The sequence below is a fragment of the Erythrolamprus reginae genome, chromosome 3, assembly GCF_031021105.1.
Source record: "Erythrolamprus reginae isolate rEryReg1 chromosome 3, rEryReg1.hap1, whole genome shotgun sequence".
Lineage (NCBI taxonomy): Eukaryota > Metazoa > Chordata > Lepidosauria > Squamata > Dipsadidae > Erythrolamprus > Erythrolamprus reginae.
The window spans coordinates 63671147-63696899 of NC_091952.1; the positions used below are offsets into that span (position 1 = coordinate 63671147).

General features: G+C 39.2%; 1 protein-coding gene across 2 annotated transcripts in view; it reads right to left on the reverse strand.

Moving 5' to 3' along the window:
• The window catches only part of KCND3 (potassium voltage-gated channel subfamily D member 3), a 343593-nt gene that overhangs the window by 60952 nt on the left and 256888 nt on the right, over positions 1 to 25753 (reverse strand). For both annotated transcript variants that reach the window (XM_070745617.1, XM_070745616.1), the window contains exon 2: positions 20731 to 20893. In XM_070745617.1, coding sequence (XP_070601718.1) covers positions 20731 to 20893 — 163 coding nt within the window. The remainder of the gene's footprint in view (positions 1 to 20730; positions 20894 to 25753) is intronic.

The window sequence follows — 25753 nt, forward strand, 5'->3', positions numbered from 1 at the left end:
TTGTAGTTTATTTTTCGTATTTACATCACAGATTCTACTTAACATATAATATTTATGGTATAAAATTTTTTCACAGCTTCCATTTCATTCTAAGACCATTTAGGAAGGTTCATTATGCTTGTAATCAAACTATTCCAGACTTTTTTTCTGAGAAAAAAGTAGAAGTAGTAGCAAAGGAAATTTATAAATAGAAATGAACTCAATCTGTATAGTCTGGAGCAGTGTTTTTCAACCAGTGTGCCGTGGCACACTAGTGTGCCGCGAGACATGGTCAGGTGTGCCGCGAAGAAGGAAGCTCAGGTTTTGCTGAGAGAGAGAGTGAGAGTGAGAGAGAGAGAGAGAGAAAGAAAGAGAGAAAGAAAGAGAGAGAGAGAGAGAGAGAAAGAAAGAGAATGTGTGTGAGAGAGAAAGCAAGAGAGAAAGAAAAGCAAAAGAGAGAGAAAGCAAGAGTGAGAGAGAAAGAAAGCAAGAGAGAGAGAGAGAAATGAACAAAAAGGGGAGGAAAAAAGAGAAATGAGGAAATGATTGAGACAGAGAATGAGAAGAAAGAGAGAGAAACAAAAGAGAGAGAGAAGTGACTCTTGATTTAAAGCATATGATAAAAAGCCAAAGAATAAGAGAGAGAAAAAACCCAGCCCTCACCTGTTTTTGGAAATGGTTCAATAGTGTATACACACACACACACACACACACAAGGGTGGGGAGGAGACAGGGATGGAAAAAGAGAGGAGAATGTCTTGTGTCATTTGGGTTGGTGGTGTGCCCCAGGATTTTGTAAATGTAAAAAATGTGCCGTGGCTCAAAAAAGGTTGGGAAACACTGGTCTGGAGGACAGAAGGAAAAGGGGGGACATGATCGAAACATTTAAATATGTTAAAGGGTTAAATAAGGTTCAGGAGGGAAGTGTTTTAATAGGAAAGTGAACACAAGAACAAGGGGACACAATCTGAAGTTAGTTGGCGGAAAGATCAAAAGCAACATGAGAAAATATTATTTCACTGAAAGAGTAGTAGATCCTTGGAACAAACTTCCAGGAGACGTGGTTGCTAAATCCACAGTAACTGAATTTAAACATGCCTGGGATAAACATATATCCATTGTAAGATAAAATACAGGAAATAGTATAAGGGCAGACTAGATGGACCATGAGGTCTTTTTCTGCCGTCAGTCTTCTATGTTTCTATGCTTCTATGTTTCTAAATGGAAATTGGTGCGCAACAGCCTACCAAGAAAATACTACAAATTCAAAAAACTGAACCAGCTAAAGATTCTGCTACTTCAGCATCCAAATTGGACCAGTTCAACATTTGTTCTCTAGCTATACTGAAAATGTTTGAATAATGCTAATAAATAGAGAGTAATGAGAAACATTTATTTAACAGGCAGTAAAGTAGTTATGTACCCATTCCAATTTCATTTGAATGATGGATTTTTCCGTCTTCACATTAAACAAAACTAGAGAAATAATAAATTGAGGCTATTATAAATAGTTCTATCCCCAAACATGCAGTGAAGAAGATGATGAATGAACTATAAGGCATTCACAAAACTATTTTATGTTTTGTTCCTACATCAGGGTTGTCAAACTCAAGGCCCATGGCCTAGATTCAGCCAGGAAGATGCTTAAATTTGGCCTGCGGTGCTGGCCTAGAAATAGCAAAGGTTTGGCCTGCGGTGCCTCTGGCAGCCAAAATGGGGAGCAGAATGTTTTGGCCAACAGAGTCCTGCAGGAGGCTGTCCAGGCCAAAAATGTGCCCTCCCTTTCCTGTTTTGGCCAACAAGATGCTGTAGGAGGTATCTCTCCTGTAAACCCCCCCCCCCCCCCCGGCTGGCCCATGGAGGAGAATTACAGTGCTGATCTGAAGGAATCTAGTTTGACATCCCTGTCCTCAGTGGTGCAATGTTTAGAGTGCAGTACTGCAAACTACTTCTGCTGATCACTAGCTGCCAGCAGTTTGGCAGATCAAATCTTAGTAGCCTCAAAGTTAACTCAACCTTCCATCCTTTCAAGATCGGTAAAATGAGGACCTAGATTGTTGAGGGCAACATGCTTACTCCCTGTAAACCACTTAGAGAGGGCTGTAAAGCACTGTGAAGTAGTATATAAATCTAAATATTATTGCTAAATGCTATTACTAAATGGTGTAGGAAAACATGGTATAATAGAATAGAATAGAATTTTATTGGCCAAATGTGATTGGACACACAAGGAATTTGTCTTGGTGCATATGCTCTCAGCATACATAAAAGGAAAAGATACATTTGCCAAGAATCAAGAGGTACAAAATGATTGTCATAGGGGTTAAATAAGCAATGAAGAAACAATCAATATTAATAAAAAATTTAGGATACAAGCAACAAGTGACGTTAATAACAACTATGAAAAGATTGGCTGCAGCTTTGATGTGGCAGCAGAAGTGGAATGTACTATAACCAACCCCATCCTTTCTTACTAAACTTGACAGACAGGAGTTTGCATTTGGGTCTGTCTTACCTATTTCTGTAATTCCTTCAGTGATATTGGAAGAGTAATAGGAAGGCAAAGTTTGAAAATAATTCAGGGTTCTCAAAACAAGCATTATTCACATATATTTGAAATCCTTTGTTTCAAAATAATATTGAAGGGAAGATTTTGCAATATTTGAAGGCTGAAGGGCAAAATAATTTTTCCCCATGACTAAAAGCGAGTGCATCCTGTGATGTCTGAATCATATCAGTACTCTATACCTGTAATGGCGAACCTATGGCCCACATGACACTGGTGGCACGCAGAGCCCTCTCTGCAGGCACGTCAGCCGTCATCCAGCTCAGCTTCATTACATATGCGCACATGCTCTGTCAGCCAGCTGATTTTTGGGTATCTCCTGCATATGCACGGAGGATGGGGTCCTTGTGGGAGACATGTTTGCATGTATGGGGATGGGTGTGGGGGTCATGTGTGCATGTGTGGGGCTGAGAGGAGCAAAGGGAGTTGCCTGCATGGCCTATGTTTGGTCCCAGGAGGCTGCTAGGCCCAAAATGGGGTGGCAAGCTCACACACACAGGCACAGGGGTGGGTGGAGCACAGGGAGTCACATGAGCATGCGCAGGGGGAGGGGGGAACATGGTGGGGACTATGCACAATTCAAAGTGTTGGTAATGACCTTTAAAGCCCTTCATGGCATTGGACCAGAATACCTCCGGAACCACCTTCTACCGCACGAATCCCAGCGGCCGATAAGGTCCCGCAGAGTTGGCCTTCTCCGAATTCCGTTGACCAAACAATGTCGTTTGGCGGGCCCCAGGGGAAGAGCCTTCTCTGTGGCGGCCCCATCCCTCTGGAATCAACTCCCCCCGGAGATTAGAACGGCCTCCACCCTCCTTGTCTTTTGCAAGTTACTCAAGACCCACCTATATCACCAGGCATGGGGGAATTAAGACATCTCCCTCTGGTTTTCTTATATTTTATGTTTGGTATGTATGTGCTGTATGGTTTTTTAAATTGTTGGGGTTTTTAATACAATTTTATTATTAGATTTTTCCATTGTTATACTGTTTTTATTACTGTTGTGAGCCACCCCAAGTCTTCGAAGAGGGGCGGCATACAAATCTAATAAATTGAATTGAATTGAATATGGGTGTCATGCACACATTGCATTATGGATGCTGGCATGTTGGGTCTTGTGCTGTTGCGCATTCATTCACGGTCAGCACACAATGAGAAAATAGTTAATCATCATTGCTCTAGACCAGTGTGTCTCAACCTTGGCAATTTGAAGATATTGGGACTTCAACTCCCAGAATTCCCCAGCCAGCATTTGCTGGCTGGGGAATTCTGGGAGTTGAAGTCCAGATATCTCCAAGTTGCCAAGGTTGGGAAACACTGCTCTAGACTACAACCAAAATTTCTATTCTGTACAACTTTTTAATATTCTAATTTTAATATAATGCTTATAGTTTATACTTTTAAGATCTATGTTGAGAAATGAGATTCAAGTCTTGGATGATTAAGAGATGTAGTAGATATATAACTAAATAAAATGAAGCAAGAATGATAGAATTACTATGTTAGAAAACCAATATAATTGACTGAGCATATGGATCAAGCTTTTCCTTTTTGGGACTCATCACTATTTCCTCTTGGATTTCTCCTAAGTGGGATAAAATTTTGTGGATTGGGGTGAGAAGGATGGACGGATGAGAAAGTTGTCCATGCCTATAAATCAAAGAGATAGTTATCTGATTATATGAAATAAAATGAGTGTTGCAAAGGCTTTACAAAAGAAAAGGTATGAAATACAATGGAAATGGTTTAGTAGATAGTTTATGGTTGGGCATTAATACTTTCTGAAACTGGGGAAATATATTGCTGGGCAGCTATTTTATATGTCAATTTAAATACCAATACCCCACAAGGTTTAACTTTTGCTCTTTCATACATTGAATTTCAAATTGTGCAAATTGTTTAAGATATACTGGGAAAAAAATGAAAATGGAGGGAAAGTTTTACACCTTCAAAAACCACATTAGCCCAGGGCATTGACAAATAATGGAAGCATGCAACATGAATTAAAAAGCTCAATGGCTAAGAAATGCATTTCATCCATGAGTAAAAAAACCCACTTTTTAAAAAGAACTCTTCAGGTTTTATGCTCATCAAAAGGCATTGCTTCATTTTTGGTCTTATAAAATGCATAGCTAAACCCAAACTAATATTTCAAAGATTACCAAATGTTATAATATCTTTGCTGGAATCATAAATCTTAGCATTAATCATTTCCACTTCAGCAATGTTGCTTAAAAGAAAATCTATTGGCTGCCTCACCCAAGGTTCTTTGGTGTTTCCTTTTGTAGCTAAGGATCCATACTTCAGTAAAACAACATATACTTTCTATGCAAGAGGTTTCATTTGCCATTCCAGCAATATCCTAAGAAATTTCTCTTTGAAATCTTAGCAAATTACAGCTAATCAATGTAAGTGACATTGAGTTAAATCAGTACTTCTCAAATAGTGCCCCCCTGGGGGGGTGCCGAATGATGCCAGGGGGTTGCATGTGATCTTGAGGAGTATATGTAGTCCCTCTCGATTGATTTCCCCAAGCCTGGAAGAGAAGACAGCCAAGCTGGATGGGGCCACTGCATAGGTTCTTGTAGCTCTCGGCAGGCACCATGGTAGCCATGAATGATGTGGTGAACCTGCTGCTAGACAAGGAGGAACATCCTCTGCAGGTGGGCGAAAGCTTCAAATGGCCTTCTAAAGTCTCCTCCCACACCATCCGCTGTGAGTGGCCAGCAGAGGCGATGCTTATGGGCCAGGTTGGCGACCCAAAAACATTGGCTTGATTAAACTGGCCTGGCTCCATGTCAAAAGAGGACCCTATCCACGGTAGCCTATGCTTGCCTAAACAAAAATGGGCTCCACTGATTCAGTGTGACTTACTCCCAGATAAATGGGTAGAGCATTAACACTAAAATTCCATTGAGGCCCAGATGGGAGAGTTGGGTATGTGCGTGAAATGTTTATTTCTTCCTAGGGGAAGCATAACAGAAAATAATTGAGAAACATTGATCTAAATGGCCTAATCAATCTGATTTGGTATAAGGAAAGACTTTTGAAAAGAACTGGTATGATTGTTTTTAAATATTGGATTTTTAGATTGTAATTTTAAATTTAATTAGATTTGCCGTTGTACTGTATTGTTATATATACCGTATTTTTCGCTCCATAAGACGCAGTTTTTTTCCTCCCAAAGTAGGAAGAAAAATCAGCCTCGTCTTATGGAGCGAAGATGCAGGCAGGGTGGGGGGGGGAGGCTGCGAACTCCGAAGCGCCATCCCGCCGGCTGGCTGGCTAGCTGCTGCCTGGCCCCCTCCCTCCCGGAGGAGGGTCTCCCTCCTCACCACCAGCGGCGCTCCCCACGCCAGCCAGCCAGCCAAGCCCCGCGCCCGCCGGAACCGGCTCCTCGCTCTCCCCCCGCCGCCCGCCGCGTTTGCAGGAGGTGGGGAGGGTCGGGCGGCCCGCCAAGGCCAGGAGGGATGCCGCTGCCCCCCCTTCCTTCTCTCCGCCCGCCGCTGCGCCGAGAGGAAATGCCGGCAAAGGCTTTTGTCAGCGGAGGCCGGCGAAGGCGATATTCAATGTCGGGGGCGCACGGGCGGTTGGCGCGTTCCCTATCTCCCTGCTAGCCCACTCGGAATATTCAAAATAAGAAAAGCCTTTGCAGGCGAAGGTTTTTCTTATTTTGAATATTCCGAGTGGGCTAGCAGGGAGATAGGGAGCGCCTGCAACCGCCCGTGCGCCCCCGACATTGAATATCACCTTTGCCGCCGGCCCCGCCTCTCCTACAACCCCCTTGCTGAGAGCTCTCGGCAAAGGTGAGGCGGGCAGGGCGTGCGCGCGTCACCGCTAAGAAGAACGGAGAACGAGAGTGAGTGAGAGCAACAGACAGCAAGATAGTGAGAAAGAGAGAGGGAGAGAAAGGGGGGGAGAGAGAGAAAGAGAGAGGGGGAGAGAGTGGGAGAGGGAGAAAGAGAGTGGGAGAGGGGGGGAGAGCTAGCAAGAGAGGGAGAGAGAGAAAGAGAGAGGGAAAGGGGGGGAGAGAAAGAGAGAGGGAGAGGGGGAGAGATAGCAAGAGAGGGAGAGAGAGAAAGAGAGAGGGAAAGGGGGAGAGAGGGGGGAGAGAAAGAGAGGGAGGGAGAGAGAGGAGATAAAGGAAGAGGAGAGAGAGAAAGCAAGAGAAAGAAAGAAAGAGGGGATAGAAAGAGAGAGAGTGAGAGATGCTCAGTGAGCCTTTCTTTGAAGTTGCCTTTCTTTCTTTCTTTCTTTCTTTTTCTCTCTTGCTCTCTTGCTCTTTCATTCTTTTTTCTTTCTCTTGCTTTCTTTCTTTCTCTTGCTTTCTCTCCTTCCTTCCCTCCTTCCATTTCTTTCATTCCCCCTCTCTATTTTTATTTCTCTTTCATTTTCTTTCTCTCTTTCTTGCTTTCTTTCTTGCTCTTTTTCTTTCTCTCTTTTACCTTCCCTTCCTCTATTTCTTCTTTTCTTTTTCCTTCCTACCTTCTTCCCTCCCTCCCTCCCTTCAGTCCTTCCTCTCTTACTCTCCCCTTTCATAAGTTTCCTTGCTTCCTTCCTCTGTTCCTGTTCCTTCCCTCTTTCTTTCTTTCTTTCTTTCTTTCTTTCTTTCTTTCTTTCTTTCCTTCCTTCCTTTCCTCCCTCCATTTCTTGCTTTCCTTTTCCTTCCTCCCTTCTTTCCTCCCTCACTCCCTTCTTTCACTCCTTCCTCTCTTCCTCTCCCCTTTTTGGCTCAAAATATTTTTTTTCTATTTTCCTCCTCTAAAATCTAGGTGCGTCTTATCAGCAGGTGCGTCTTATAGAGCGAAAAATACGGTAGTTATATGCTGTTAGCCGTCCTGAGTCCTCGGAGAAGAGTGGCATACAAATCTGATAAACAAACAAACAAACAAACAAACAAACAAACAAACAAACAAATCCCATAAAATAGAAACACCTTCAAATAGAAGTAGTATAACTATGGCAAAAACAAACAAACAAAAAACAACGATAGGCACCCTGAGTACAATTGCAAAAGATAGCTTTTGTTGGAACAGCTTATATGCTCCAATGATCTTTGGGAATGACATTACACTTGAATAAAAATGCCAAACCCAGTTTAAATATCTGGTTGACTGTGTGATCAACCATAATAAATTTTATTTAGACTGACTCATTTTAAATTACTTGCTTGTGTTCTCTTTCATGTCTTTTTCTTCTTTAATTCAATATAAGCTGGTTCAAAACATTTCAGGGCTATTTCCTTTCATTTCTAAGCTTGGGTACTTGTTTTGGATGCAGATCAACAACTTGTTACTAACTCATATGATACTTTAAGGGTAGCCTTGAGCTACTCAGCTGGCAGCCAATTTTGCAAGATAAATTTGGTGCTTAGCAGTTCTAAAATTCACTCTTTAAAAAATTATTTTTTAAAGCAGAGCAAATTACATCGTGCTACTATGTATACTCTGCAGGTGCTCATTATCTGGATTGCTACACAGCTTCCTTTTGTTTTCTACCACATGAAGCATAAGTTAGTGAAATGAACTTCCAGGATTAGTTTGGTTGTTATCATTCATATTAATTAGAAAGCAAAATCATAGATGTGCAATATCACGACTTCTCACTTTTTTCTATATGGAAATTAGAATTTATATGGAATTGTTTTTAGATAGTGTAATTTATTCATAGTATATAATACAATTTATGGAGCTGGTCTTCGTAGATTGAGAAAATTGTCTTTTTCCTCTCCCTTCCTCCTCCTCCATTCTTATAGTTTATTTTTATTATTTATTTATTCATTTGTCCAGTACACAATACATATGGAAGAGAATAGACATGAAGTAATATATATAAAGATAAGATGTAAAAATAGAGGAGAAGATATATCAAAAGCGGCGTTCCCCAAGGCAGAGTACTAGGTCCTACTCTTTTCATCCTATACATCAATGACCTCTGTGATAATATCGCAAGCAACTGTGTGCTTTTTGCCAACGATGTGAAACTTTTCAACACCACTGACAACACACTCACTCTCCAAAAAGACCTCAACTTTGTCTCAGATTGGTCTAACACCTGGCAACTTCAAATATCAACCAACAAATGCTCTACCCTCCACATCGGCAAAAAGAATCCAAACCACATTTATGAACTGAATAAACAAATTCTCGCAGCCAACCCGCACTCAGTAAAAGACCTTGGAATACTAATATCAAATGACCTAAGTGCTAAAGCCCACTGCAACAATATCGTCAAAAAGGCTTCCAGAGTTGTTAACCTGATCCTACGTAGCTTCTGCTCTGGCAATCTCTCACTACTGACTAGAGCCTACAAAACCTATGCCAGACCCATTCTCGAATACAGCTCATCTGTCTGGAACCCACACCACATCTCAGACATCAACACTCTCGAAAACGTCCAAAGGTATTTCACCAGAAGAGCCCTTCACTCCTACACTCGAAACAGAATACCTTACGAAAATAGACTAACTATCCTGGATCTTGAAAGCTTAGAACTGCAGCACCTAAAACACGATTTAAGTATTGCCCACAAGATCATATGCTGCAATGTCCTTCCGGTCAACGACTACTTCAGCTTCAACAGCAACAACACAAGAGCACGCAACAGATTGAAACTTAATATTAACCGCTCCAAACTTGACTGTAAAAAATATGACTTTAACAATCGAGTTGTCAAAGCGTGGAACTCATTGCCGGACTCAGTTGTGTCAGCCCCCAGCCCCCAACATTTCTCCCTAAGACTCTCCACGATTGACCTCTCCAGGTTCCTAAGAGGCCAGTAAGGGGCGTACATAAGTGCACTGATGTGCCTATCGTCCCCTGTCCAATTGTCTTTCCTTATCTCATATATCATATATTTTCTCTCTTTTCCTTCTACTTCTCTTCTTTCTTACTTTCAATCTTTATATATATTACTTAATGTCTATTCTCTTTCATATGTATTGTATATTGGACAAAGAATAAATAAATAAAAAATAAATAAAATATGATATATAAGATAAAGGAAAGACAATTGGATAGGGGACTAAAGGCATAGTGTTGACATTATAGTGTTATAGACTCTTAACGATCTCTAAGTTATTGGCCAATTGCTCACAGTCAGTGTCAAAAAAACATTATAATACTCAACTTCACCTCAGTGTTAACCGTCTCTCTCTCTCTCCTTTCCTCCCTCCCTCATTCCCCCTCTCATAATACTACCAAAAGGTACAGAAAAAAGATCACTCAATTAAAAAGCAGTCTCAACATCGATAAAGTCACCTGATTTGATTTATTGCTTTGAAATGGTTCCTGTAGTACTGATCTCTATGGCTAAGGAAAATGGGAGTGTTTCAAAACATTACCAGCAGTGAATATATTTCAGGGTCAGTCATATCTGGGAAAAAGAAAGTTAACTTTGGTCCTGCACTCTGGGAGAACATAAATTCAACTCTCTAATGAATTCACTGATCAATGAACACTACAGATCCGTCTCTAGGATTCTGTATGTTAATCCCTTATCTTCTTGACAAGAGGTCTAACTAATGAGACTCACTGTGAATCTGTCTTTCTGGATTATATTCTGTTGTTAGGGGCTTGATAGATCCTCACTTAGATTTGCAAATGTGCTTTGATGTTTTGATTTGACTGAAGCTTTGTTGAACCAAAACATTCCTTCAGAGCTAATTCAACCTAATACATTGGGGATTTGTTCTTTTTTTCCTTTAGCTTTATTTCACATGCTTCTTGGATTCTGACTTTTGATCTTTTCTGACTTCTGGCTAGCAAAATTGATTTTGTTTGCAATATATCTGGTAGGCTGCTACCTTGAAGACCAAATTTTACCACCTGATTTTGTAATGGATTTTATTTTTACTGTATCTTGCTCTAAGAGATTCTAGCTAGAAGAGAATATTTGTAGCTAAAAGTTGAACTGCGGGATCCTAGGTGCTCTCTGAGCTTGTTAGTCTTTTGGCAGATGTTTCATTACCAAACTAGGTAACATCATCAATCCACTAATTATGTTACCTAGTGCAGTACTGAAATACCCACAAGAAAACCACCAGGCTCTGAACTAATAAATAAAATGCCAAAATAATTATGACACTGCATGGATTTTTAAAAAAAATCATAGTATTCCAGAGAAATGGGGATAGTTCTATACTACAGTGTAAAGAAGAAAGGATAGATATATTCCGTAATATCTATAATTTTAAACTTCAAATGTAGAAATACTTCTAGTGGTATTAATCATCCTTGCAATCTTAGCAAAGATAATGAATTATGCCATAAATAGGTACATTGTAATTGAATCAAATTCCAGTTTACTTAAATTAATGCTAAGTTTAAGCAATAACGAGTTCTCCCATGTCATGTATTTCTACTACCGTGTTTCCCCAAAAATAAGACACTGTCTTATATTATTTTTTTCTCCAAAGTTGTGCTACGTCTTATTTTCAGGGGGTGCCTTATATTCCGATCCTTCCCTTTAATTCTTGGAGCATTGGTACGCTCCACTTGAAGAGCCTTACTGCCCCCACTGCCGCCAATTTTGCTGCTGTTGATTTCGCCGCCGCCAGGCCCCTCAGCTGTTTGGTGGCCCACATGTCTTCTGTTGGCCGCCGCAGGAGCAGGAGGTGCAATCTGGGCAGCGGCGACCAAGGCTCAACCCCCTCGCCAGACCCATCTTTTTTCGGCGCTGGCGCCGCTTGGGGAGCAGCCCTTGGTGGCCATGGGCGTGCCTCCAGATTCGGAGGCAGAAGACAGCCCGACGGATGGGCGGCTACCCGCCTGCAGCAGCAAAGGGGGCCGACGGTTTGGGCTGGTCAGTGTCGGGAGCTGCTCCTCCACTTTTGGGATGCCACCGCCGATTTCGCTGCTGCTGATTTCGCTGCCGCTGGGCCTCTCAGCTGTCTGGTGGCCCACGTGTCTTCTGTCGGTCGCGGTGGTGAAGCGGCGGCTGACAAAAGACACGGTGGCATGATCTGCGGCAGCAGAGGTCCTGTGAGCCACCAAGCAGCTCAGTTTTGGGGTTAAGTAAAACCAGGGAGGGAGGGGGGAGGAAAAAAGGAAGCATCTCTACTCAGAACGCAACTCCCACCCGTACTGTATGTAAACTTGACTACGCCTTATTTTCGGGGGGTGCCTTATATTAGCAAATTCTTCAAAACCTCTGACATGCCTTACTTTCGGGGTAGGTCTTATTTTCGGGGAAACATGGTATCTTCTGCAGGTGAGATTACAACCGTGTTGATCCCCCTGCCATGAAAATTACCCTTAGAATAGCTCTTTGAGGTAAATTAAGCTGCAAAATAATCACAGACATAAAATATATTTGATCCTAGCCAGTGAAGGACTACCAAAATTTTTACTACAACACTGTGGGCGTGGCTTATGCAGGACACCCTGCATTTTCTTTCAACATCTTTTAATGCAAATTGGGTGATCTGGGGTGGAGCTCCATTTTTTCTACCCCACTGCATTGCCCCCCATCTGGGCAGTAGCCCACCCCTGATCCTAGCTGTCTCTGATTTGGGTCTGACACATTAACTGCTTCATTCCATTCCATTCCATCCATCCATCCACCCACCCACCCACCCACCCACTTACTTACTTACTTATTTATTTATTTGATTTTTATGCCGCCCTTCTCCTTAGACTCAGGGCAGCTTACAACATGTTAGCATTACATTAATAATGCTAACTTTATTCAAGGGAATATCACTGAGTAAATTGTAAAAGGTACCCCTTTTTGTATTATGTATCCTATTAAAGGCTCTAAACATTATATGGAAAAATGCTGATGTACTCACCCCAAATCAAAAAAATCCTCTGCTGCTATATATGCTATGTAGTATGGGACTAAGGTGGGTTCTAATGCTAATGCTAATAATACATCCTTAAATACTTGAAAGAGCCTCTTTTGCACAGGGCTATATATCATGACAGCATTTTTTTCAATTGATTGGTGTAACATCAGGAAGTCAATCTTGGAAATGGGATGGGGTGAGGGATTGGAAAAGATTTGGGAGCATATCTTATGTGTGGTTGGAGGCTAGGTTTTGTATTGGAGGATTTAATAATAATAATAATAATAATAATAATAATAATAATAATAATAATCCCTCTTGTTTGCCAAAAAATTTATAATTTATTAGACTTTATTAGAACCTTACTAAGGTTATCAATTTACTATGATCAAATTAGCAAATTATTAATGTCTAGCATGAATTAATGTCTAGCATGAATTTGGACAACAAATCTCAATGATTAATTCAGGCGGATCACTCACTAATTCATTTTCACTATATGTCAGTTTAGGAAATAGCTATTTCAGGTGTTTACCTAACTTATTAGCATATCAGCAACTCAATATACAGTTTCAGAGCTTCAGTCAGAGTAAGAGCTCATCCACTGCTCCTGGGTCAGGTCTTGACATATACTTTACCCATTACAGTAGTTTGTTTCGAAGGCTGAAGCAGCATTTGTTTCCCCTCCACCCCTGATTTAGTGGTGCTTTAACTGAACCTAGAACAAAACTGGAGTTTTTTGTGGGAGAGGGAGGTTGCATTACTAAGATTTCTCATTTTCTGTTTCACTCTTGGTTTTGTTGTGGTTTTATCTATCAGCATCTAAGTGCACGGAAGACATTTCTTATCGTTTGTTGGAACCTTATCATGCAAAAACATCGTAAAGTAACCTAATCAGAAAAACCAATCTTATTTCTTCAAGTCAATCTTGAATCAGTTGCACAAATGGTGTAAAACTACTGTTCAGATTGATTTTCCTTGCTTATATAGCAAGGAAATTATATAGTATGCAATAAACTCTTGTCTCATCCTGCTTTCCAACCTCTGGACTCAAGAACCATTATCTCCTCTTTCTCTCACTTCCCCAACATTCCAGTATAGATAAACCTGGACTTGGGTGTCACGATAGAAACAGGCAAAATCATTGTTAAGCAATATGCTCATTAAGTGGTGTTGTGATTTATTTATTTATTTTGCCAGGATAATAGTCAAAGAGAAAGAGACGCCAAACACAATAACATCTGTATCCACTACTCTCTATCTCCCTCTTGTTTGCCAAATATGTACAATATGCATTGAGAATTGTTGATAGTGGAGAAGTAGCAACTTTTTCATGGAGTGCAGGCCTATGAGTTTTACTACTGTTGGAGTTGGGCAATTCAAAGAACAGGTTATTGAATTCATTTTAAGGCCTTTTATCATTGCCTGGAGGGACTTGTTCAGAAAGGTTGAGGACTAGCCAAGTGGAGATGATCAAAATTCAGTTTCAAGCTAATTTATGACTGACTGAGAGTGTGAAAATACAGTGAAAACTACATAGTTTGGAAATATATACTGTACCATGAACAGAGTACCATGAACTCCATTTTCAACTTTATGATCACTCAGTTGTGGAAGTGTAGATTCATTCCCGAGCTATTTTGCTTTAGTGACTTGATTTGTTTTGATTTCTATTTTGACTTTCTCCTCAGCTGAGTCTCAATAGCCAAAGAATAGCTTCCTATTGTATTTCAGATTCTGACACTTATTCCCATACTAAATCCCTGCATAGTTTTTCCTGCTCCATCCCTACCTTCACCTAGGTTACTGGATCTGAGGATCGGTCTGACCAGTTCTTTGGCAGTTTCCATTCACGTCCATAAGAAGATAAGAAGAGCCATGCTGAATCAGGCCAAAGCCCATCGAGTCCAGCATTCTGTGTCACACAGGGGCCCACCAATTGTACATGGGGATCTTGAGTAGAAAGAGAAGGCAAAACCCTCCCTTTCCCTTGACCCCCAATCCTGCCTGTCTCAACCAACATAGAAGCGACACATGGACATCCGTTTCAATAACCACCAATACACTTGGCATCCATGAATCTGTCTAATCCTGCCTTGAAGCTATCAAGGCTGACAGCTGTCACGACCTCTTCTGGAAGTGAATTCCATAGACCAATGACCCTCTGGGTGAAGAAATATTTCCCTTGATTTGTCCTCACTTCCTTACCTATGAGCTTTAGGGAGTGCCCCCTCGTCCTAGTATTGTGTGAGAAAAATAATTTTTCTCTATCCACCTTTTCTATCCCATGCATGATTTTATAAACTTCGATCAAGTCACCCCTTAAACGCCGTCTTTCAAGGCTGAAAAGACCAAGGCCAGACATTCAAAGCAATCCCTTCCCCATTCCAGTCTTGAATTTCTTAACTTCTGGCTTTGCCTCCATACCACAGCAGCAGTGAGTTGCTCCCAATTCTGTCCAGTTCTGTGATCTGGTAGCAGCGGTGGTGGGAGTTCTGTGCACTCACCCGGATGCTTCTGTGCATGTGCAAAAGCTTCTGTGCATGCGCAGACCTGTTGTACGCAGTCATAAGCGTGCGTCCAAATGAGTAGCAACAGGTTTTATAACCCACTACTGCATTACAGACTATTGCAAAGAACTTTAGATGCATTTCAACCATGAAATCATGTCCCTTTAATATATTTAATAAGGTAAGCATCAGACTCTAGATGTAAAATTCTTTTCAAGCTCTTCTTTTACACAAAAAGAAGGAAGAATTAATAGAAATAATACAAAACTATGATAAAACTGTGAGCTTTCTTTTCACTGTAAGAACAACACAAATCTACAAAAGGAAGGGGCATTACTTCCAAAATTGATATGTGGATAAATAATGTATCATTTTAAAACTATCTGTTAACCAGTCGTTCCAGAACTGATAGCAATATGGCATGAGCATTGTCCTAGTTTTTTTATCTATTTGAAAATGGTAAAAAACATAATAATTAAAAAGTGGCGTGTAAGATGTACAAAAGCTCCTTAAACTTCATGAGTACTCTCCACAGCATCTTCAAATAGGTTTTAATGAATTGGTTTGTTTGCATGTTTACTGGAATATTTACTGTGTGAAAAGTCCTTGCCTGTTTGCATTTAGAGTCCTTGGTGGCCTCTGAGCTTTAGGAGCACCACAGACTCCACAGCTTGTGAGCTATGTATATTCTCTTGTATTGCTTTCTGAATTAAATAAAGTATGTATATCATAGACTGGCATATAATATGTATAGCATATAGACTGCATGTTGAAAAAGCATCCTGAAAGAAGGGAATGTACCATATTCATATTGTGGACAAGAAAACCCACATGTTCATGTCACTCAAAATAGAATTCAATGGGAAAAAAAATAGAGACTTGATTGTAGTAATTGCTACTTTGGGGTTTCAGTGTAAATATTCTTGGATGAATTCAATAAACCTCTGGACAGCTGATACAGAATGGTGTGTTTAAGGTGACCTGTTAATCCTAGGAAAGTAAAAGACAACATACAGGAAAATATAGATAAAATAATGCAAATCATATGGATTTTGGGGTATTATTTCTCTAGAATAAAATTGTTTTCTGTGAAAAGTATGCATGTATTTTTAGAGTTTGTGTGATCAAAAGGACTATTTTAAGAAAGTGAAGTGCTATTGTTGTTAAATTAGAGGTATGGAGGTGTGAATACTGTTGTTGGCGATAACAGAATAAGGTTATGTTTATGGGCATTTAAAAAAGATGTGTTCATGAGATGATAGTTAATATGATACATTGTATTTTATGATATTTTAACTGGTGTATAGTACAATATAAATAACTGGTGTACAGTACAATATAAAGCTGGTATATAGTATAAAACAGGTTTAAAAACTAACATAAGAACTCAGGTAAGTTTTCTTTTTTGTGGCCAAGATTACAACAAATGATGACATTATGTTGCAGTAGGATAGGTGAATATATGATTGCTTAAAACAAGCTAGATTAGTTCATAACCTACTCAACTGCAATTTTCCAGTCATAGAAAAGGCTCATGAATATCAGATTATTAACTCAACATTTGGAATTCTGGAATGAAAGCACAATAAAAGCTCCACATATTGACACTTTGTTGTTAGTTGCTTCTATCGATGAGTATGTCACCTGCTCCTCTATAACTGTCTGGTTTGGTTTTGAAACCCAACAAGACTGACACAGACTTCAGAGGATAATCAGAACTGCAGAAAAAACAATTGCTGCCAACCTGCCTTCCATCAAGGACCTATATACTGCATGAGTCAAAAAGAGGGCGGTGAAAATATTTACTGACCCCTCACATCCTGGACACAAATTGTTTCAACTCCTACCTTCAAAATGTCACTACAGAGCACAGCACACCAAGACAACTAGACACAAGAACAGCTTTTTCCATGAACAGGATCACTCTACTAAACAAATAATTCCCTCCACACTGTCAAACCTTTTACTAAGTCTGCACTTCTATTTCTACTAGTTTTTTCTCATCATTCCTATCATCCTTTTCCTCCCACTTAGGACTGTATGAATGTAACTTGTTGCTTGTATCCTAAGATTTTTATTAATATTGATTGTTTCTTCATTGCTTATTTGACCCCTATGACAATCATTAAGTGTTGTACCACATGATTCTTGACAAATGTATCTTTTTCTTTTATGTACATTGAGAGCATATGCACTAAGACAAATTCCTTGGCCAATAAAGAATTCTATTCTATATGGTCTATCCTGGGCTCAGTGTCCATTCATTCCTCCTATGCTAATGACACAAGATTTCTAAGTATCTTCTGATCTAGCCTGGTTAGTATGTAAAATATAGTCCTAGTCAAGTATGTAAAGTTAGTATGTAAAGTATGCTCTTAGCCTAGTTAGTATGTAAAATAGAAATTCATTGGAAGCTCCTTGTCACTGAAGCCGTGAGCTTTTTAATGGGAAATGCAATATTTATGTAACACAATAGAAAGTTATTTTTTTTTAAGTTGCCCGATAGAGGGTGAAATGGAAGTCAGCAGATGTTTCATTTTTTCCTCTTCTCTTACAGCTCACTCATTTCCATTTGTTATCTCCTTTTGTGTTATAACAATAGTGTGTTCATCATTCTTTGTTGCAGGTAGAAGAAACATCCAATTCATTATGGATCATGTCTCTCTGCCTGTCACTTGGATTTACCAGTCAATGCTATGATATGCAACAGGTCTGCTTCAGCCTTTTCTGCAAAAGGGAGGGAGGTGCTGAGGTGCTATTAGAGCTAATTAGAAGAAAGTCAATTACCAGAAATTTTTCCCCAGAGGAGCAAAAATGCCAGACAGCCACATCAGCTGTCTTTTGTTATATTTGCAAGTTTACTGAAAGCAACATTATTTAATTCTCACTCCACGTTTGTGTGTGAGAGAAACACACCTTAGACTTTGAAATCTAATATTTATAGACTAGCTATTAAAGTGATTATTGCAGTGTAACCCTGTCCTTGAATGGCTAGGTGAACTGGATATCCACATTTGAACTACGGTAAGTCCGTGTATTTGCTATGCACTAAATAAAATAAAACACAGTGCAATTTTAGCCTCAAATTATACCTGTAGTGGATCACTGAATCACAGAATTGTGGAACTGGAAGATACTATAGGGCAGGGGTCCCCAAACTTGGCAACTTTAAGACTTGGCTGGAGAATTCTGGGAACTGAAGTCCACAAGACTTAAAGTTGTCAAGTTTGGGGAACCCTGCTATAGGGATCATGTAGCCCAACTCTCTAACTACGTAAGAAAACCAGTTAAGCATTCAGGTTCTTATTTAAAACCTCCAGTGAGGAAAAACCCATAACGTCAAAAGGTGGAGTGCTCCAGTGCTGTACAAAACTTATATATGAAGAAGATGTAAGCACCTTCAAGAATGTTCATTATTTCTCTTCTTAGTACCTGATCATTTTTCCTGTGGCATCTTTTTTACATACCTCATCTCATTCCCATTCTTCTTTTCTTCAAACTAAAATCATGTTCCCTCAGATTGTCCTCACAAGATATACCCCTAAGTTCCTGTTTTATATTTGTCATCCTTCTCTCACAAAATCTCTAACAAAATCAATATCAGGATTACCACTGAATTCTCCTGTTCTACTGGTTCTCTGCACGAGCCTCTAATTAAATGCAAAGGTAGCAAAAACAGACACACACATGTGAAAAGTCAAGAATACTTTCTTTATCCACAGAAAAATAGAAGCAAAACTCCCTTTTTGTAGTCAAAGGGCTCACTTTCAAAGCAAACAGACTTGAATGCAGTGAAAAAACAAACTCAAAGCAATTAACAAGTAGCTGTGAAGTCGTCACAGCTACTCTCCTTCAGACGTTGTCCAACTCACACGTTTAACAATGATTTACATTCAGAATCCTGATATCAAAGCACAGAGTCCTTGGAGAATCCAGAGAGTCAAGCCACAATCCACTATCACAAACAGATAATCTTCCACACTGAGAGGCCAGCAAGCTGCCCATTTAACAGCAGCTCTAATTAGTTGAACGACATCCAACCACAGGTGAACTCTCTTATCTTTTGTAATACTGACGTAACTGCTCTCTCCTATTCATGGCCCTTCGCATGCGTGTGTCTATGACTGCTTCTTCATCAGAGTCCAGTGAAGATAAGGATGATGATGAATGGCTTCCTAATTGGCTGTCTGCCATGACCCCCTCTGAGAGTCCCATTTCACAGTCACTCTCTGCTTCCGACGATACTTCGCTGTCCGAAGCAGTCGGCAGTAAAACAGGCCTTTGACACTGGGAGGATTCACCCACATCCACCCCCACATTCCTTGGGGCAGGAGCTGGCCCAGAGCCAACCACAACATCTCTATTCCAGCAGAACAAAATATTATGCCAGCAGAAAAAATAGCTTGAGCTATATAGGTGTAGACTTTGAATCTGAAGATGAAGATGCACATTTGCTTATGACATAAATATTTTTTTCAGAGTGGCCAGTCACCTTACCTCAGATAATGGATATACTTGGAAGAAAGATTTGAATAATGAAATAAGAGCCAGGAGGGGTGACAGATGATTTGACTCAGTTCTGAAGAAGCACAGTGGGACATGTGTGTGAACAGAAGACAGAGCCAGATTGCAAAAAATGATGGTACTTCCTCCTGTTTTTGCACAAAACTCTCACACATCAACTTATCATGACTAAATTTTATTTGATTTTTCTATTGTGAAAAAAAATGTAAAGGCAACTAGAGCTTTATGGAACTCTTCACTAGTATAACTTGCTTTTACATTCATTATCTGAAAATTGTGACATTTCAGAATTTGATGCTCAGTAATTATAACAATTATAATGATGATAATAGATATAAAACACCTGAGTTCACCTTTATGACTGCCACAGCACTTGAGGTATTTCAGAGATTTATGCTTCTGTTTAGGGTCTTTCTGCCTGAACAAATTAACCTTGTTAAGAGAAAAAAAACCCAGGTGTAAGGAATATAAAATCTGAGTTGCTAAAACACAGACTAAAGTGTGATAACTTATTATGGATGCCTCATTCATATAATAATGTGTTCTGCTGGACTCTATGGTATGAGTCTCCTGAAAATTCAAGGGTACAAATTTCAGACACACACACACTTGAAAGTTCAAAAACAATGTTCTTTATCCCAAAAATTCAAAAGAAACAAAGCACCTTTTTTGTATTGCAAAGAGCACTCTTCCCCAAACAACCTGGTAGTCTGTACAATTCCCTTAATCAGTCTTTAAGTACATAGCTAGCAGCTGTGAAGAAACGTCACAGCCCTCCTTCTCCCACGAAGTGAAACACACACACACACTTTGCTCTGCTTTGGTTTCAAAGTTGTGAAAAATCAACAAACAAAGTCCGGAAACAGCAAGGCACAATCCTGAAGAACAACGATCAGATAATCTTCCACAACGGCCCAAGCCTGCACGCTGCTATTTATACCAGCAGCTCTAATTACTGGAGCCCCATCCAAACACAGGTGGCCTCTCTTATCTCCTGTAATGTTTCCTCAATTGGTCTCTTCTATTCATAAGTCTGAGCCGGCGTGGGTCTAACACTTCCTCATCTGAATCAACCGAAGCTAATGGAGATTGGCTTCCTGGGCTGTGTGCCAAGCCCCCCTCTTCCAAGTCACCCTCACTTTCTTCTTCGTCTGAGGAAACTGCACTCCCTGACTCTGTCGGCAATAAAACAGGCCTATGACATGTTGATGTTTCCCCTGCATCCACCTCCACATTCCTTGGGGCAGGAACTGGACCAGAGCCAACCACAACAATAATTAATGCCTAATATTCATAGAAAAACCAATGCAAGCTAGTGTCAGTAGACTCAAACTAAAATATTTTTAGCTTTCAGTATATCTTACCTTTTGTGCTCTTCGCTTATCAGCTCTTTGATTCTGATGGTAAATTCGGCTGAAATTGGAAACAATAACTGGGACAGGAAGAGCAATGACAAGCACACCACTCAGCGAACAAATGGAGCCAAATATCTTGCCAGCAATTGTCTTGGGCACCATATCTCCATAACTAGTATGAGGGGGGAAAGGAGACAAATAAAACAGCAGTGTTAGTACTAAGCATATGTAAGCATTGGCCAATCTGATAATCTATAGCAGTGCTTCTCAAACTCAGTAAATTTAAAACGCATAGATTACAACTCCCAGAAATCCTCAGCCAGCATGGGGCACTCTGGGAATTGAAGTCCACACCTGAGGTGGAAAGACACTGTTGTAGAGCAGGCTTTTTAATCTGTTCCATGGAATGGTTAGATCCCACAAGAATTTGATGAGATTCTATAAGAGAAAATGCAATCTAGAGACTCATATTAGCTTCCCAAAATTGTGTTGGAAAGCTCTCTGAATACTCTGATAACAAAATGTTCTGCCAAATCTACTTTAAATTTCCTACACTATTTACTAAATCTTAGTTTGTCTTCATTTAGTGTGGTGAAAGCTTACCTAGGCAACATCCTGCTCCATCAGATGTTCCATTTAGCACTTCTGCAGAATAAACCCCTGTGGCCCAAGATATGAAAGCAATCTTGAGCTCTATAAAAATGACAGATGATGCATTATTCCATATCTGCTTTGTTTACATTAGCAACAATCTCACGGTGATGGATGTGCTATTTAAGCTTTTACCTGCTTTTCTTCAAGCCACTCTGAATCTAGTTTTTTGGCAAAAATGAGATGATTTCAGATTTTGCATCAATTTTTCTAAGTCAAGAATATGTTACAATTTTCAGTTACTTTTAAAAGACACTGGGACTGCTTTATGTCTAGAGTTTTTAAAAAAATCCAAATGCACCCCATATAACTTACTGACCTGTACAATATTAACATAAGCAAAAGTTCAAAAGCAAGCATATAATTTCATTTTCGGGTAATAGTTCAATGTTCAATTGCCTCTGCTCTAGATTGTTCGTTATAATGGTTGTTGTAATTTTGAACTTTAGGAATCACTTTCCTATCTTCTTTCGTATAGTAAACTATTGGTATGGACCACAAAATAAGAAATAGAATCTGGAACATCTAACAATAAAATACTCTTGTCCCATTGAGTGTGTGTGTGTATGTATGTATGCATACATGTATGTATGTATGTATGTATGTATGTATGTATGTATGTATGATTTTAATTCCCCTAACTATAGTCAGTATAGTCAGTACAACCAGCAATAAAATTGAACTAATAGCAAAACCTGACAATAAAAATCATTCTCCTCACATCAAATCTTCATAATCAATTCTGAGACACACTAATTAGAACGTCTGTGAGATCCTTTGATCTATAAATAGCTTTACTGAACTGTATCTTCAAACTGAATTTTTCAATTCAATTTCCAGATAAGTTTACGGCATTGAACCAAAGCAAGTTGCTCCAATTTTGAATAGAATTAATTCAGTCTGATGGTTCAAGATGTATACATACAAATTAAATTGAATTACTGTTTCATGTAAGATTTGGGGGGTGGTCAATTATCCCTATTAATTGACTAAAAATAGTGAAAAACAAATGCACATTTTAAAATACATTGTAAGATTAACTACATTTGTATGCATCCCAATGCCAGCTTTTTGAGGTAGACAAGATTAAGAAACATATAGCACACTAATTAATCATTGTTAGATGCAACGTTAGACTCATGGAACTCTGAAAGAGTTCCCCTTTTCCAAATCCCTCTTTCACTAAAGAGAATCAAGTTTCATTTTTACCCATTATTTCTTCCCATGGCTAAGTGGATGAATTATTGCATTCTCCAAGATTAGCCTGGTATTCCTTCACAACTGGTGAAATCACTATGCATATCTCCCAGAGACCAAGATCACACAGGGCTGGCCTTCTCCAGGTTCCATTGACTAAGCAATGAGGGCCTTCTTTGTGACTGCCCTGGCTCTTTGGAATCAACTCCCCCTCCCCGATGTCCATACTGCTCCCACCCTACTGGCCTTCCTAAAGGCTGTGAAGACCTGGCTTTGCTGGCAGGCCTGGGGGCCATGATTACTACCATCTGTCACCGCCAAATTGTGTTGAATGATAATTATGTGTATATTTGATTGGTTTATAGCTTTGTGGGTTTTTATAAATGGGCTATAGGCTGATGGTGCATGGAACAGTGTTAATAGGAATGATTTATTTTATTTTGCAAAATCCAATTTGTGTTGGTCACGGGGACAGAGATTCAGTCTTCTGAGCTTTCAGACTCATGCTGGAACCCATCCTCAGGGAATTTCTCTCTTACCAAAATGAGACCAATCCCTATTGGATCCTCCAAATCCCAGATTATTCTGGGACACAAGTATGTACCTTCATTTGTGTTCTATTTTGTGCCAAAACAAATTATTGGACTGGATATATATTTATGATTGAATAACATGAGGGTGATTCATTGCAAACAAAGAGGAATACTATACAGCAAAAGAAGGTTTCACGAATTTTAGATATAGTGCAGAATATTCGTTTTACTACAACCGACTTTATTACATGTTTGAAAATAAAATTTACAGAGAAGAGGGCAGACCCATTTCATTCTATAGAAACTGAAATATAATTTAATGAATATTATTTTCATCCATTCTAACTGGGTGAAAAGCTTGTTTTAAAATGAATTGGATCTTGTAAATTTTCATGGTTTTTATTCTAATCATATTGTTCTCTTGAAAAACATTTCTTTTGCAACTATTTTAAAGTTCAACCTCATTTTTACTGAACTAAATCCAGTTGATAGTTTATTGATAATATTGGTGTCTATGATAATTGTCTATTTTTCACTAATACATTAAGCAATTAGAAATTAGAAGTAATTAAAAAAAGAAAATAAACAACAATGTGAGCTTGGTGCTTCAGTGGGTAGAATGTAGTATTGCAACAAACTCTGCCTACAACCTGGAATTCAATTCAAGGTTGACTCAGCTTTCCATATTTTGAGGTTGGTAAATTGAGGACCTATATTGTTGGGGGTGATATGTTGACTCTGTAAACTGCTTGAGAGTACTCTAAAGTGCTATAGGATGGTATATACTGTAAGTCTAAGTGCTATTGCTATTGCAAACTGAAAGTCAGCCAAGACATTTTTAATTAAATATGAAATAACTCTTATAACATGTATGAAAGGAGGGAGGTTCTGACCAATCACTTCATAGACACTGGTGAAAACTCTTCATTTTTCTTTGTGTCTTTTACTGTTTTATTATCTAAGAGTTGTGGGACATATTAATTCTAATATAGATCTGGTATGGTATATTGATTTCTATTTGACCCTAGTTATTATGGCCCAAGTTATTTTTCCCAAGTTTGTCTGAGGTCTGAACTTGTGTTTGCATCTTAATTTTCTGAAAGACAAAAGTGGATTATTTTTGTAAGAAGTCCATAAATAATAAATGTGCAAACAAATGTTCTATAGGTTTAGTATTCTTTTAGTATTCATTGTGGATTTTGCTATAATGGCTAACAAAGCTATCGTTATGGAAATTGTTATGATCTAGTAATATTGTATTTAAAAGGAACTATCTGGAACAGAGGTTAGCATCTTTTTCAAATGGTGGGCATTTCTGTACCTTCTCAGGATATTTGAAGCTTTTAAAAAAGAAATAATTCATTTTTCTTTAACTGTAATATGCTATGTATGGTATCTGGGGATGTCATGAACATCTGTGAATGTTGTATTGCCATTTGAAGCAATGTGCAAAGTTCAATGAGACCAGATTCTCTCTATATAAGCTTTTGTGTGCATTTGTGTGTCTGTGTGCATGTGTGCATGCATGGGTGAGTGAATACTTTAGTGGAATGACAGAAGTATATTTATTTATTTGTGTATTCATTCATTCATTCATTCATTCATTCATTCATTCATTTATTTATTGGATTTGTGATCAGGGCGCATTTGTGCCATTTTTACTTCTGTTCCAGTGCATGGAATTTTAAGAAGTATAAGTGTCTGTGAACATGTATAAAATGAGACTCCTGTCTATACATGTTCAGGAGGATAGTAAGTTCTATACCTGGCAGAAAGAACTATTTAAAGCTATCCCCCAGTAGTTGTCATATTTGAAGTTATGAAATGAAAACAAAATGTTACAAAACATTACAGAACAAAAGTTATGGAAACAAAATGCACAGGTACAGTATATATCGTACCTTGTTCAACAATAGTAACTGTGAAAGGGGTCTTGGAGTCCCAAAGGACAATCATTTAATTATGAGCTAGTAGTATGCAGCAGCCGCCCAAAAAGCCAACACAGTTCTAGGCTGCAGTAACAGAGGGATAGAATCAAGATCACGTGAAGTGTTAACACCACTTTATAATATCTTGGTAAGGTCACACTTGGAATACTGTATTCAGTTTTGTTCATCATGATGTAAAAAGGATGTTGAGACTCTCAGAAAAAGTGCAGAGAAGAGCAATAAAGATGATTAGGGGATTTGAGGCTATATGAAGAACGGTTGCAGGAACTGGGTATGGCTAGTTTAATGAAAAGAAGGACTAGGGGAGACATGATAGCAGTGTTCCAATATCTCAGGGGCTGTCACAAAGAACAGGTAGTCAAGCTATGCTTCAAAGCACCTGTGGGTAGGACAAGAAGCAATGGGTGGAAACTAATGAAGGAGAGGGGCGGCATACAAATCCAATAAATAATAAATAAAAGCAACTTAGAACTAAGGAGAAAAATCCTGAGAAGTTAGAACAATTGATCTGTGAAATGGCTTCCTTCCAGAAGTTGTGAATGCTTCAATACTGGAAATTTTTAAGAAGGTGTTAGATAATCATTTGTCTGAAGGTGTTGGATAACCATTTGTAGGGTCTCCCAGTAGTGTAGGGGGTTGGGCTAGAAGACCTCTAAGATCCCTTCCAACTCGTACAGGCATATGACTATCCATTTACTTTCA